At 37.9% G+C, this 15,876-nt stretch overlaps 1 protein-coding gene across 3 annotated transcripts in view; it reads left to right on the top strand.

The window, feature by feature from the left end:
• Ptchd4 (patched domain containing 4) overlaps positions 1-14,783 on the top strand; it is a 190,080-nt gene extending 175,297 nt beyond the window's left edge. For all 3 annotated transcript variants that reach the window (XM_021149709.2, XM_029470843.1, XM_021149711.2), the window contains one exon: positions 8,613-14,783. In XM_021149709.2, coding sequence (XP_021005368.1) covers positions 8,613-10,246 — 1,634 coding nt within the window. In that variant the 3' untranslated portion in view covers positions 10,247-14,783. The remainder of the gene's footprint in view (positions 1-8,612) is intronic.
• The last annotated feature ends 1,093 nt before the right edge of the window (positions 14,784-15,876 follow it).

The raw sequence follows: 15,876 nt of genomic DNA on the forward strand, positions 1-15,876 counted from the left end.
TCCTCCATTGGGGGCCCTGTGATCCATCCAATAGCTGACTGTGAGCATCCACTTCTGTGTTTGCTAGGCCCTGGCATAGTCTCACAAGAGACAGATATATCTGGGTCATCACAGTCAATCTATGGAAAACTTTTCTCCCCTCTTCCCAGTTAGATCTAGGTTTGTATCAAGTTGACAAAAACAGTCAGAAGCTAACCAATGCAGAAATAACTGCCAAGGAAGAGGGAAAAGATTTGTTTAAAGCATATTATAGTAAGTTGTATTGTTTTCAACCTCTAGTTTCATGTCTCTGATATAGGTGTGATATTCTCATGCCCTGATGAGAGTTAAACATATTCAAGAAAGAAGGGAGATCAACATACCAATCTTTCCAAGGCAAATGTAGAGAATTCTAACTCCACCAATGATTAAAACAACTAGAAACATACAGAAGGTGCTTTCTGTAACATATCAAAGTGAACTTCTATTCAAATTATTTTCATTTAATTGGTTGGGTCTGAAGAGATTGTCTTGGAATTAATATATATATAAAACAGCTAGAGATATTGCTCACTATCACTCATAGAATACTCTCAAAGAGGACCCATTCCCATGACAGCTCACAATCTGGAGAGCCAGTTCCAGGGGCTTTAACAACTTCTTTTTGCCTAGTTGGACAATAAGCACACATATGTTGCCCAGGAATGGAAAATACTCATACCCATAAAATAAAAATAATCTTTTCAAAAATAGCATCTGTGAAAGGTATCTTATATTTATAAGAGAATAATATTGTTTTGGAGAAAAGCCATTTTATGTTTTAGCCCATCAATATGATATGCGATCACAGTTTCTTGGAGAGTGTTACTTGAAGTTCAGGTGAGGTTGGATAGTTCCCATTCCCATCTCATTAAAGATTGAGATCAGCTTTGTTTGGTGACTGTCTTCCTTGTTTATCTCGTTGCTGTCACTAAATACCTAGCAAGAAGCAATTTAACAAAAGAAAGATTCATCTAGACTTATAGTTGAAGATGGGATACAGTTCATTATGGAAGAGAAGTTATGGCTGCAGGTGTGAGAGGCATCCAATCACATCACATTGGCACTCAGGAAGTAGAGACCAGACAGGAAGTAGGACCAGGCTACCAACCATAAAGACCCATCTTGCTACTCACATCATCCAGCAAGGCTGTATCTCCCAAAAGTTCTAGACCCTTCCAAAGTACCACCAGCAGCTAGGGGTGAGTATTCAAACAAGTAAACATAGGGAGGAGATTTCACATTCACACCACAGCAATAGTTATTTTTTTTAAATATTGAAATATTTGCTTTCGCACTCTTTCACTAATATGACCAAAAATATGGCCCAAATGGTCAAATTTACATATGCTTCAATGAAAATAGAAGAACTATAAAGATCTGTGATTTACCAAAGAATGATACCCCAAACCCAAATAGCAAAGAGTCTTTATTCAGCAGAGATCCAGCATACAGGGGTCTACCATACATCAGGATGGAAGACAAGACAGAGGCATAAGCTTTGTAGGGTCAATTTAAAGCAGGGTAAATGTAGAGAATAGGATTGGGGTAGAATTGGATGACTTTTACCTTTCTTTCCCTTGATTGGTTGGCTCTATCTATTTTCCTTTGTGATTGGCTGAGGCTCTGGAGAACTGGGCGGGCTTTCCAGAACTGTGGCTCATTAACTAATTATTCTTAGCTCAGGCTTGGTTCAGGCCAGGTGGTGGGACGGCTCCTGGCAGCTCTTGATTGGCTGTGTGTGAGGGATTTTTTTTTTCCTGTAATTGACTTGTTTTGGACTTTTCTAGCTCTGGGAAAGAGAAACTTAGGCTTAGTTTCCCAAACTGCCACATTTGCAGCCTGTAATGGAGTCAGCCTGGTTCTGGCCAACTCAGTTTTCTCAGAACTTACTTTTTGTCAGTAATCTATGCTAGCAGCCAGGGGAGTTTTTATTATTATAAACTGCTTCTATTTGTTTCCTCTTAGAACAAAGTATTCACAACAATATCCTTTAAGACAGTCAATACATTCAATACATATGTAAATGCAAATCAGCTGTTTCCATTCTTCTGTCTCCTCAAATTATTCTCCCTGCTCCTCCTCCACTCAACTCTAAGAGCCCTCTGTTTCTAAGAGTCTTCCATGGAATGTTGTCAAAGGAAAAGTCAGTCATTCATTGTTGACCCAAGTGGGTCACTTATTATCCCAATGTGCACTGCAAATGGGTACTAACAGAACTCAAAATAATTATGATCAACATCTGCCAATATTAGCTAAAATTTATTTTGACATTATTAATAATTTGCAGACAAACTGATCTCTGATGAAAGAAGGATAATCACAATTTTATGCACATGTATTTTCTTAGGTTTTTTTTTTCCTGTTGTTGTGATAATCACTCAGGCAAAAGCAATTTTAAGAGCAAAAAGGGTTATTTCAAGTAACTGTCAGTGCATCATTGTGTAAAAGTCAAGGCAGGAACTTGAAGGTCTTAGTCAGATTATAACCACAGTCAGGAGTGGAGAGAGAATAATGTATGTTTGCTTGTGCTTTCCTCACTTCTTCTACTCACACAGCACAGGTCCCCAAGCCCAAGGAATGTTACCACCCATAGTTGGAAGGTTCTTCTACATCAATTGACATAATGAGAATAATATGAGAATAATCCCTCACAGGCCAACTTGACATAGACAATCCCTCCTTGAGACTTTATTACCAGGTGAAGATCATATCAAGTTAAAGATTCTCTCTCTCTCTCTCTCTCTCTCTCTCTCTCTCTCTCTCTCTCTCTCTGTCTGTGTGTGTGTGTTTGTGTGTGTGTGTGTATGCATGTATGTGTCTATCTGTCTCCTGTCTTTCTGTGTCTCTCTCATTCTCCATCTCTATCTCTGCCCCTCCCCCCTCTCTTACACACACACACAGACTGTATAATGTGTGTTTTCTAATTAGTCAGGACCTTCACTGAAGTTGTTCCTAAAATTAACTAAGGCCTTAGGTAAAGATGATGATTTTACTGGGAAAGTAAGACAGACCTACTTCTACTCAGGACTGTAGTAGCAAAAAATATTAATAATAATTATTATTATTCAAAGTACAGGCCATCATGTAATGAGGCAAGTCACACTTATATTTTATCCATAGATATTCATCTGAGATTATAATGCCTTGGTCTTTGGGGTGACATTTGAAATGTGAAGACTTTTAAAGTAAAGGTAGAATGATAGAGTGAGAAGTGATTGCATAAGCAGCAGAAGAAGTTGAAAGATTTTAAAGAAATGTTGTAGCACCAAAGTAGGGATTAATGGAGAGCATGAAACAAAACACACTAGGGTTAAAACAAGGGAGGGGGTGAATGGCCATGGTTAACAGACCTGCTAGACAGGTCAACAGGTCAACAAGAATAAATAATCTCAAATCCTAATTTAACTTTTGTAAGAACCCAGTCCTATGTAGATGAATAGGTCACAGAGATAAAGATGTAAAAATAGATAAAACAAAGTGTTATGAGGCAAAAAATATTCTGAATTATTAATAGGAGTTTTCTGTGTTGTAAGGTATAAAATATATTATAAACCATTATTGTGTCTTTAGAATTTTCACTGGAAATGTGTCCTATGTTATGATCTGCAAAGGGTGATTAACAAGCAGATATATGTGAGCATACTTTTCTTTCAGTAATTCTCAGTCTAAATCAGTAATTCTCAATCAAGGGCAGTTTTGTTCTTAGAGAGTATTTACCAATTTCTGGAGAAATTATTACCATGACCTGGGTATATTGTTGAGAATGGATGGGTAAAGTAATGAGACTAGACTTCCTACAGTGCTTATGACAGCCCCTAAAATAAAGTATTACACAGACAGAAGTGCTAATAGTTTCAGGATTGACAAATCCTGACATGAAACAAACAACAGCTTTACAAAGTTCTCCGTGTAATGAGTTCTACTTATTTAATACTTCCTTGAAACTGGAATACAATGTGTTTTGGTCATATTACCTCTCAGCCCCCCACTTCTTCCCAGATTCACATCCCTTTCTCTTCCCACCCAACTGTGTGTTCCTTTTCCCCCATCAAGGACAATGTATGCTACCCAATTATTGTTGAGTGTGTGGTCTTCCTTTGGACACAGTGATCTCACCAAGGACCATATTCTTAAGGAAACTGATCCTCTCTTAGAAGCAAACAGTTGCCAATAGCTCCTCAGCTAGGGGCAGATATGCATGTCCAGCTCCCCGCTACATTCTGGGATTTGGTCCAGCTTGGGCTTACACAGGTCTGGTGCATGCTATCACATCTGCTGTGAGTTCATATGTGCAGCTGCCTGATGATTTAAACCATTTGTTTTTAAACATCAAAAACTGAATGGGTTCTTGAATTGTCATAAAGGTAATACAACATGCACATACATACCTTTATGATAACACATTCTACATAATAAATATACACATACATACATACATACATACATACATACATACATACATACATGTGTGTGTGTGTGTGTGTGTGTGTGTGTGTGTGTGTGTGTGTGTNTTTCTCCAAGGGCCCAATGCATTCAGGCTGTTTCCACATATTATATTTTTCCAAGGATTTACACTGGGAGTAGTATCTAACCCCATATTCCTTTAAATTATTCTCTTCTAGTTTATGTTCCTGCAATTTTGTTTTGTACAGAAATATTGATGGTTTCATCATAGTGACACTATTTATTTGCATGTATAGTTTTATAGTTTCCTAGTTATAAAACAGGTATTTAGAAACTGTGATGTCCCTCTGAGGATCATGTAGAGCAAAGTGGCTTGAGCCAACTTACATTTTCAGAAAGACTGCTTATTGCTTGCCTTTACATCATGTGTTGGCTTATTTAGAAGCCCTGGGTAGATGTATATTGGATTGTATAGCATTAAACAGCTTGTATTTCTTCTGGATAAAATTTATACCTGTATAATAATATACATTACTTTTTAGAATTTATGATAAAAATATGTTTGAAGGCTTATCTATAGTCAAGAATTCAGTTGCTATCATTTGGTAAGAACTAAGTGGGCTGTAGTTTTAACTCAGTGGGTAGAGTTCCTGTCTAACATTAATGAGGCACTAGGTTTGATTCTCAGCTCTAAATAGTGGTTCATGTGGCAAATTACAGCACTGTAGATGTGGTAATAGGAAACATAGAGTTCAAGGTCATCCTTGGCCATATAGAGAGTTGTGGCCAGCATTTACTATATAAGACAAAAAAAAAAAGAGAGAGAGAGAGAGAGAGATGTTAATGGGTTTGTTCTTTAATGATCTAATATATTCTGTATAAAAATAATGTTTTCTCAGAATGAAAGTAACATGCAATTCATTTCCTAACTTTAAAGAAAATGCACCCTAACCAGGATAGAACTTGCCATGAGAAATGTTTTTTCCATGGCAAATTGGCTGAGGACTTAAATAAGAGAATAATTAGTCAGATACGATTTCGGGAAACAGAAAAGGGTCAATATAACTGGGACCTTCGGATATGGCTCTGAGACAAAGAGGGCTGAGCTGACCTTGAACAGACTAATGAACACAGGAAGCAATGAGAGATGCAGAAAATGGGATGAACGAAACTGAGAAGAGATTGGTTATGGCCATATTTGTGAAGCCATGAACAAGCAGCTGTTGCTGGGTCAGCCAATAAATTTGAGCTGCTAAGAAGTGACCAAATTGTGTGGGAATCAGAAGAGTGAGTTTCATATAAATACGCTGTAAAATACCTATACAGTACCTATGAATAAGATAAAGCATTCCTTGCCCAGAGATTACATTTTCATTCTCTAATACATTTAAAATGAGTACATAAACTTAACAGAACCATCAGCACCATGCCACACATAAGAGACTTTTGTACTACATAAAGCAAAACCCTGTCCTACATAGGCTACATAATGCTCCATTAAAATGACCATTAGCAAAGGCAAGCCAAATTTAGCCTCAGCACTCTGACTTTTCCCTCCCTAGTGACTACAAAGAAAACTAATGTCCTCATTTCCAAAGAGAGGTGCTCTAATTAAAGTCTTATTTCAGTGACCCTAACCACTATCATAATAGATTATGTTGTCAAGAGAGTAAGAAAAACTTCCTCTTGGTCAATGAGTGTTACAGAAGATATGAATGAACAACCATTGTTTGTTTCATTAAGTTTTTTTAGTAACACCAATATGCAGCTTATATGTGTGAAGTAATAGATAATTGCCTCCAAAAATATAAAGTCTGCTTCTAGTGCATCTGCAGTTTTCATAACCCTTTCTACTTGTTAGGGTAACATCTTTCCTGACAGGAAACTCAAAAAAGACACCAAAGGCTTTATGTTCGAGGTAAGAACGCTGTTGCTTAATTTCCTTTAGTAGTAACCAATAATTAATAACAGTTCCCCAAAGAGAGCCAATATACTTTGAAAATCAAAGATTAACATCATATCTACTTAAATTTATACATGTTAACCATTAAATAAATTCATGAAATGTGACTCATTAGCTAGACATTTTAAAGGGTATATGTGCTCAGTCTGTCACAGAGCACCACTGTTTGGGAAAGTGAGTCAAGTCACATCTAACAAACTCACACATGACTCTTGTAACCTATGGCTCTTGTAAGGAAACCCATGATGCTGTTTAGAATAAAACAACTTTTGGGTTTCCAATTGGCTCCTTGGATGATTTCCAGTTACACTCAAGTTTCTGGTAATGAGCCATAAAGATAAACAAACAAACAAACAAGTAAACAAACAAACAAACAAGCACCCTGGTTGGAAAATAAGTCTCAAATAAAAGGAAGAAAAGAAAGGAATGCTTGCGATTAAGTCACAAAGTCTACCACCAATACAAACCCAGAGCCCTTAGAAAAGATGATAGCAATTGCAATGCCTTTCTTAAAGCTCTATGAACTGAATTGTGTATGGAGCTCTTAATTAACTCCAGTATCTAGGTAGCATACAAGATCCCTAGTCCATATTTTTGTGAACTAGGCTATTCTGTGTCCTTAATTGTTACTGTTGCCTAATTTTCTCTTAGAGAACAATCCAAGCACAGCTGGTATCTACCTATATAAATGGTTCATGTTTGGAATTGCTATGCATACAAGAAAAAATTATCTATGAATACTTCCACCCACTCATAAAGTGAACAGTTCATTTATTCTCAGTGATGATTGGCAGATCAAAGTCAAGGAAGTGGAGGAAAGGGGGAAAGTTACAAATATAGTCTAATACCTTTGCTTTCTTCTCTTGCCAGTAAGGAAGTGATTCTTTCTTAAAACCTGTCAGGTTTTTTTTTTAAAGTAACCAGACAGAGCTGAGAGCACATACCATATTTTCAAGTAATATTTCTTGACTAAACCCTCTGCCTATTTACCCTTATATATAATATACAGGCCGATAACATATATATTTAAAAGGGTGCACAGAAATTTGATAGGGAAAAAAAAGAGTTCTTCATCCACATACATGAAACAAAGGTTTTGTTCGGTTACCATGGAAACAAAAGTGTCTAAGGCGCCAAGAGAAAGTGTTTGCAGTGATCTCGAGGCCTGGAGGTCTTTTATGTGACCTAGGAAAGCATTTTTCACTTGTGTCCAGTGTCTACTAATAAAATCCTGGGGCTGGAAAGATGGCTCTGCAGTTCAAAGAATATAATACTCTTGCAGAAGACTTGTTTAAGTCCCAGGACCCAGGAGCTGTGGCTCACAACCACCTGTAACTCCAGTTCCAGGGTATACTATGCCTCTGCTCACCACAAACACAAACATGCACACATAATTTTTAATTTACATCTACGTTTGAATTCTTAAGAGCTGTCTCAGAAGATGGTTCAGTGGATGAACTGCCTGATACTCAAGCAAGAATATCCTCAGAACCTACTTAAATGCCAGATGGGCATAGCAGCTCACCTATGATCTAGCATGGGAAGGTAGAGATAGGACCCCTAGGACAGACTGGCTAGTGAGACATGCCTTACTGGTGAGCTCTGGGTTCAATTAAGAGATCCTGCCTTGAAAGAATAAGGTTGAAAACTGTCAAAGAAGGTCCCTGACATCATCCTTAAGCTTGAATGTATATCTGCATCCATCCATGCACCCACAATAAAGAGAAAAATGACCTAAAGAAACCATATAAATTGATGATAACCATGCTATCACAACTATCTAACAATCATCAACTATTTAATATCATCTTGTAATTCTATAAATCAACACATGAATTTATTTAAAAGGACTGTGGATGAGTTAGCCACACATGTGCATTGCTATTTCGATGCAGGTGACAGCTTCTACTCTTGACTGTTAATGGTTAATTTAGGAAGACTGTGCATGCAGGGAGAAAATAGCATGTGGGTACTGCGCTATGTTTACAACTTTTCAGGTAAAAATAAAAGCTAATAAATATTTTACTTCACATAGAATATCAATAAATCCAGTCTTTACTCGAGTGTAAACAGGGAAAAATATTTGCTCTGAGTTGCTAATGAGAGAAACACACTACTTTGAAAACTAGAGTATGTACATTTAGTACCAATAATCTACATGAAATCCATTTGAACCATAGGAGGAAATAAAAGCAACTATTCTTTTTCTTTCTCTTAACATTAGGTCATGGAACTAAAGGAGTATTTGAGCTTCTGTCTGGATGGCGGAGAACCAAAGAGAATTTACCCTTCAAGGACAGGGTAGCAGACGCCTACTCTGACGTGATGGTCACCTACACCATGACCAGTTCCCTGTACTTCATCACATTTGGTATGGGTGCCAGCCCCTTCACAAACATAGAGGCCGTGAAGATCTTCTGTCAGAATATGTGTGTCTCTATTCTATTGAACTACTTCTACATTTTCTCTTTCTTTGGCTCTTGCCTGGTCTTTGCTGGACAACTTGAGCAAAATCGATACCACAGCATCTTTTGCTGTAAGATCCCTTCTGCAGAATACCTGGACCGCAAACCTGTGTGGTTCCAGACAGTAATGAGTGATGGGCACCAACAGACATCCCATCATGAGACAAACCCCTACCAGCACCATTTCATTCAGCACTTCCTTCGAGAACATTACAATGAGTGGATTACCAATATCTATGTGAAGCCATTTGTGGTCATCCTGTATCTCATTTACGCCTCTTTCTCCTTCATGGGGTGCTTGCAGATCAGTGATGGAGCCAGCATCATCAACCTACTAGCCAGTGATTCCCCAAGTGTTTCCTACGCCATGGTTCAGCAAAAATATTTCAGCAACTATAGCCCTGTAATAGGATTCTATGTCTATGAACCCCTGGAGTACTGGAACAGCAGTGTCCAAGAGGATCTGCAGAGGCTCTGTAGTGGGTTCACTGCAGTGTCCTGGGTAGAACAGTATTATCAGTTTCTGAAAACAAGCAACATCAGTGCCAATAACAAGACTGACTTCATCAGTGTCCTGCAAAGCTCGTTTTTAAAAAAGCCAGAATTCCAACACTTTCGGAATGATATCATTTTCTCCAGAGCTGGGGATGAAAACAACATCATTGCTTCTCGCTTATATCTGGTGGCCAGGACTAGCAGGGACAAGCAGAAGGAAGTCATAGAAGTTCTGGACAAGTTGAGGCCCCTGTCTCTCTCAAAGAGTATCCGGTTCATCGTGTTTAATCCTTCCTTTGTTTTCACAGACCATTACAGTTTGTCAGTCACCGTGCCTGTTCTGATCGCAGGCTTTGGGGTTCTCCTGGTGTTAATCCTGACTTTCTTCCTAGTGATCCATCCTCTGGGAAACTTCTGGCTAATTCTTAGCGTCACCTCAATTGAGCTGGGCGTTCTGGGCTTAATGACGTTGTGGAATGTCGACATGGATTGCATTTCTATCTTGTGCCTTATCTACACTTTAAATTTTGCCATTGACCACTGTGCACCACTGCTTTATACATTTGTATTAGCAACTGAGCACACCAGAACACAATGTATAAAAAGCTCCCTGCAAGAGCACGGGACAGCCATTTTGCAAAACATTACTTCTTTTCTTATTGGGTTGCTCCCCCTCCTCTTTGTGCCTTCAAACCTGACCTTCACACTGTTCAAATGCTTGCTGCTGACTGGGGGTTGCACGCTTCTGCACTGTTTTGTTATCTTACCTGTGTTCCTAACCTTTTTTCCTCCTTCCAAAAAGCACCACAAGAAAAAGAAACGGGCCAAACGAAAGGAGAGAGAGGAAATTGAATGCATAGAAATCCAAGAGAACCCTGATCACGTCACCACAGTCTGAGGGTGGAGATTTTTTCTTTTCCAGTGTTGCACAATGATGCAGGGCTAGTAAGGCTCAGACCTCAGCTGCTTGGGCTGGCCAGGGGTAAAAGGCAAGTCAGATCAAGAGTGCATTATTCATGACGCATCCAAGGGTCTGCTTCTTTTGATGGAAGACATAATAAAAGGAGGTGAAGTTCTTTACAACCTTGTGCTCCATGAGAGATAATTCTCCAGACATTGATCTTAGAGCTTTTCTGAGAAATGGATGGATTGGTGTGGTAAGATGGAAGGCTGAAAGATTTAAAGATTCTTAGAAGAAATGGAGAAGAGAGAATAGGTGGTCTCCAGATAGGGGAAAGTACAAAAAGAAATGTCTAATTTGTCATGTCACTTCATGTTTTCATGAACAGATCAATCAAAGGAAACCTATGCACATGGGAAGTACACATTTAATCCTGTATAAACCAAAGGACCGAACCTCCCGATCCACTTTGTGTATACATATAAGTATACATATACATAATATGTCTTGAGTGTGAATTGGTGGTTGGGTGAAAGAAGGTGTTCATTTGCAGATAGGCTGGCCTTTCTCAAAAAGTCAAATCAACATTAGTCAAATGTATAACCTCATTAGGGATGATACAAAATATATAATTGGTCACTTGAAATCAACTCAACCGTCTAAATAGCAAGAGTATTATCAACTGTATGATAACAAGATAGACAGAAATTTGAATCCATTAAATTCTACATATCATGTTGTTGGTCACTGAGATCCTACCTTTGGGATAACTTCACAAAAACTCCAAAAGGTATTTGAGTTAATTAGCATGTGAACAAACGTTTAAAATCTAAAGTAGTTGAGATAGTTGTCATTAGCTTTTAACATTTCTGTGTATTTGGAAGGCCAGCATGGCTACTTTTGGATATCTCATCCACCTGAAAAAATGAGCACTTTAAGCACATTGTTTTTGCATGCATATAAGGGTACACAGTGCAAGTGAGAGATGGAAAGAAATAATGGGATACCATTTCGTAGTTAAGTGCTCTTAAGTTAAATGGTGAAAATACACCGTTATGGCACAGGTGGCAATTAACACAGGAAAAAGAAAATGTCTGGAAAACTTAGCGAGTAAAATGAGCCATCTACCATTCACCATCTCGGCATCAAATAGCCTGTTGTTTAAGAAAAACTTGCCAACTCTACAGACTCTAATGTGTTCCTTGGAATAAGTCTGGGAGCATTAACCAAGACCATGATCACTATGATGGTGGTCACCATAACCCCTGCAGCATCATTTTGTAGCTTCTTGGAGTATCATTGTCTTCATTAACTAGAAAGTAATCTCCTATGGCAAGCACAGCTCTCTACTGGTGCCATATTAACTGTGTGTAATTGCACCTGGAGTCCTTACATTAAAAAAAGAAAGAAAGAAAGAAAAAGTATTGAGGTAAATGTTTGGATTTTTTTGTTTTTGTTTTTGTTTGTTTGTTTGTTTGTTTGTTTGAGTTAGTGTTGAAAACTATGCCCCAGGCAGGTCCTCAGTCTGCTGGGTGCTTTCAAGGACTAAGGCTGCTATTCATGTTGGAGAACCTTACTAGAAAATTCCTTTTCCATGCCAAATAAGGAACCTAAGGAATGATTCATTTCTGGGTAGAATAAAACAAATGCCTAATGATTACACATCCTGCTAAGAAGCTCTTTTTCCTGAGGAACGTTTATATTTCCTACCAATTTGGGTTGCATAATTTAAATGCATTAGCAATACTATTGGCTTCAAAAAAACAAAACCCAACTAGAACTCTTAGAAAATTCCATTCCTGTTTAAGTTTTAGGAAATGATGCTGATAGACAATACTGCTCTTCTAAATGATGCAAATTTTTAAATGGACATCATTTAAATGAAATTCAGTTTATTGAATGACATTTGTTCTATTCTACTTTAAGACTGCTGTGTTTCAGTGTCTCCCCTGATTTGGATACACTAGCTATAGAATTAAGGAGGGACCATAACTTCCCATAAATGCACTTGATGTTTTCACTGTATCTGTAAAGCCATGTCACAGGTAACGCCAGCCTTTCATCGCAAGAACTTTTGTGCTAGGGGGAACAGACATTTGGACAGTTGACCTCCAGGCCATGATCTCATATTTGAAGTCGAATTTTCTAAGCAGTTTTTGCAGTTGGAGAACAGAATTCCTCTTTCAAAGTTACTCATCGTTTATGAAAATTTCTATAACTCACACCTGCTTGTAAAGACAGCCACTAAGAAGCTGAGGATTCCATATCACTTCATATCTGTCCATATTCAGTGAAACTCCATTGTTTCACCAATTGTTTATTTAAAGATAACTTACTTGAGTTTTATAATTGCCATAGACCATTTCAGATACAAAAATAAATAAATAAATAAATAAACAACAACAACAAAAAGATTGACAAGCTAATTGGCAAGCTTGCAAACTGCCAAATACATGGAAGTACCACTGCATATTATGCCAAAGCACCAGTTTCAGTCTCTCCCAAAGCACTTGGATGGGCAAAGACTTGTTTATATATTAAGTATTGTCTTCAAGGATCAGACGTGTAGGACAAACAAGAATTTCTCATTGTCCAAGTGTCTAGAGAGGTGGCATTTTAGAAGAGATGTTAACTTCTCCAGAACACGTGATTCTCTCTAAGGATATGTAGCAATAATTTACTGAAATGAAACTCCATGTTCTGGAAGAGTTAATAGGGTGCCCAAAATTCCTTGTCTTGGTCTAAAGAAGTAATGTAAGCCCAGAAGAGCCTCGCAAAGCATCCCGCAAAGCTTCCAACCTCACACTGAAGCAGATATTTCCAAGATTTTCTTCTCTGAGTACCAAGTATTAAAATATTAGATCATGATTTACAGGTCAACCTCCAAACTCAACCTTTTCTGATTATTGGTGTGCTCCATCCTAGTTTTTCAAGTTTTTGCTTGCTTTGTCCATTGTGAAGTGCTGATGGCATTCAAGTTAGGACGTTATCTTCTATCAAACAGAGAGCCATTCAAACCCTAGAAGAAATCAGTGGTGAATCTTTTAGAACTGTGGAATATTTTATATACTGTAGTGTGTTTTCCCCTTGAAAGAAGAGATTTTTAAAAACTTGTGAACCCCATACTTTTTCTTGTTTAAATTGGACTGTGCCCCCCCAACAGAATGTGAAACAGAAAATATCATTTTATGTCCCACTCTCCCCAAGGTGGAACTCACCTAAATTACCAGCCAAGATTTGTCTAAAGGTTTCATGGGCTAACCTACATCATGTGGAAGTCTGTTGAAAGAATATATAGCTACATGTTTTCTGGTGGGTTCTTGCAGTGACCATGAACCTCTTTGAAGGCTGAGCATGAGTACTCTATGACAGAGCTATTCTCAACTAAGTTTGTATCTCATGAATGTCTTTCTTCCAATTTATTTCTAATTGATTTCCACAGAAATGAATTTACATGTTTTATCTTGTATTGTGAAAGAAAGAAGTGTGATACCCGTAGCTTCTACGATGCTATAATAGCCATTCTTGTATGTTGATCTTGAGTGTAAGAGCTATGTCCATTCTGTAATTATCCATTGCACTTTACCATAACAAGCTAATCCTTCTAGGCTTGCGATTCGAGCTGGGGATTAATTATTGCCATTCAGAATTGTGTGTATTTTTATATGTTGACTGTAAATATTGTTATTACAGTCAAATATTTTTATGACCAAATATTTATAAATGCATGGCACAATGCACGCATGATTACTAGTATGTAGATGATTAAAGACACTATTTTCAGGGTTATTACACTTTTTTATTAAAATTCTCATATTCTCTATCATAAATGCCTCCTGGATTTTAGTTGCAAAGCCCTAAAGTCCATAAAAAACTTCACGCTAAGGGAAGCAATCAGAAAATTGCTTTCTCATGGTGTCAAAAAAGCCATCTACTCTAAGATGGCCATTAGGAAAACCCAGGGCTAAGCCAGGTCTCTGCTGGGTCAAGCAGAATCTGCATTAGGCAGGAATCAAATATGCCCTGGGTGTGCTAAAGCAAGCCAGAAGTTACGGTACCTTAAGAAATGGACCTGTGATGATTTCTCCTGAGACTGTAGAAGTCTATGCTTTACTCACGCTTCCCAGAGAAAAGTCTACTTTCAATCAGTGTTGTTCCTGTGTGCACAGCCCTCTGCTAATTCTTTCAAAGGTGATCCCGAAAGCTTTCATTTATTTCAAAGGAATTTCAAGATAATTTTTATTCTCTTTTAAAACAACAAAATTCTTTCCTTTACGGTGACAAAAAAAATAATAAAGTTATAACAAAGTTCTGCAGTATCAAGTCAAAACATCTATGGCTGAATTAGTATGCCCTTGAAGTCTCCTCGTCTCAAATTTGAATACAAAACTCCGAATCATCTCTGTGGCACAGGCCCTTATGCCAACCTTTTTCCACAATGATCTGCAGATACACTGCACAGAAGGTAATTACTTTATTTTTACAGCTTTGCCTTTAATAGGACTGCAGTGGTAGCGACCAAATCAAAAGCAGCAAGGCCTCTTTACTAGACATTCAGCACATGGGTGCTACATGTGAATGTAGCCTCAATTCAATTTCTGTATCAGATGACCAATGTTCATCAGTATTGTAGATAGGAGGGCAGAAGGTACTGCTCTGTGTTCCAAATGTTTTGAAGTTTTGTTAGATGACATTTGGATGAGATTGGAAGATACCAAAAGACAGATAAGGCTCCAGCTAAGAAATCAAGATATCAGCATGTGGGTGTGTCAGGAAGAGTGACATCAATAAAGTCCGTACACACTAGACTTTATAGGTTAGAAAATAGCACAGAGAATCAATTGGTGCCTCAAAACTAGAGGTTCTACCTGCTTGCAAACCTAGATACATGGTAAATATATCTATCCCACTTGAAGATCATGTTCTTGTTTGTAAGATTCAGACACCGGGTCTGCTTCTGGATTTCTAAGCAGGACCAGATCTGCTTTGTGAGTTAAAAATAACCTGAAGGTCTCTTGAAAAGAAGACTCCAAATAAACACCCAGAAAAGTATTCATTTTCAGAATGCTATAATACAGATAATATTTTTGAACATTCTTATTTACCTAATGTGGGTCTATGTCTGTTGCTTATAGAGAAGTCATTTACTCTCCTTGTAAAGAGGAAAATGATTCAAAGAGAGAAATATATGCAAGCAGTGTTTGCACTGTCTGTAGCTATTGAACAGACCATATCTTAGCTCTTCTACATCCTTAAAGGGGTTGTTGAGATAAAATGAGCTAAGGCTGCACTGGGAACCTCTGTCACCAAGGCATTTTTAATACAATAAAGTATTCATAAATGAGATCATTGACAATTTTGCACATTTATAAACTATAGGACTCCAGTCTCTGTTTTCTCACGGAGATGAATTTTCCCAAAGAAAGCTCTCATAGGTCACACCAATTATAAAATCCTAAAAATTAAAGAAAGCCTTGATGACATGTGAGTAAGAGAAATTCACAGCCTCTTGGTGATTCTTGCTCCGTTTCTTGGGCTCCTGTTCCAGCCAAGCCGGGTTGGCATTAGTCATCCATAATTGTGTTCCAGTTTGCTGCTTGGCTCATGGCATGCCTGATATGGTTTCC

Source organism: Mus caroli, chromosome 17, assembly GCF_900094665.2.
Source record: "Mus caroli chromosome 17, CAROLI_EIJ_v1.1, whole genome shotgun sequence".
Classification (NCBI taxonomy): domain Eukaryota; kingdom Metazoa; phylum Chordata; class Mammalia; order Rodentia; family Muridae; genus Mus; species Mus caroli.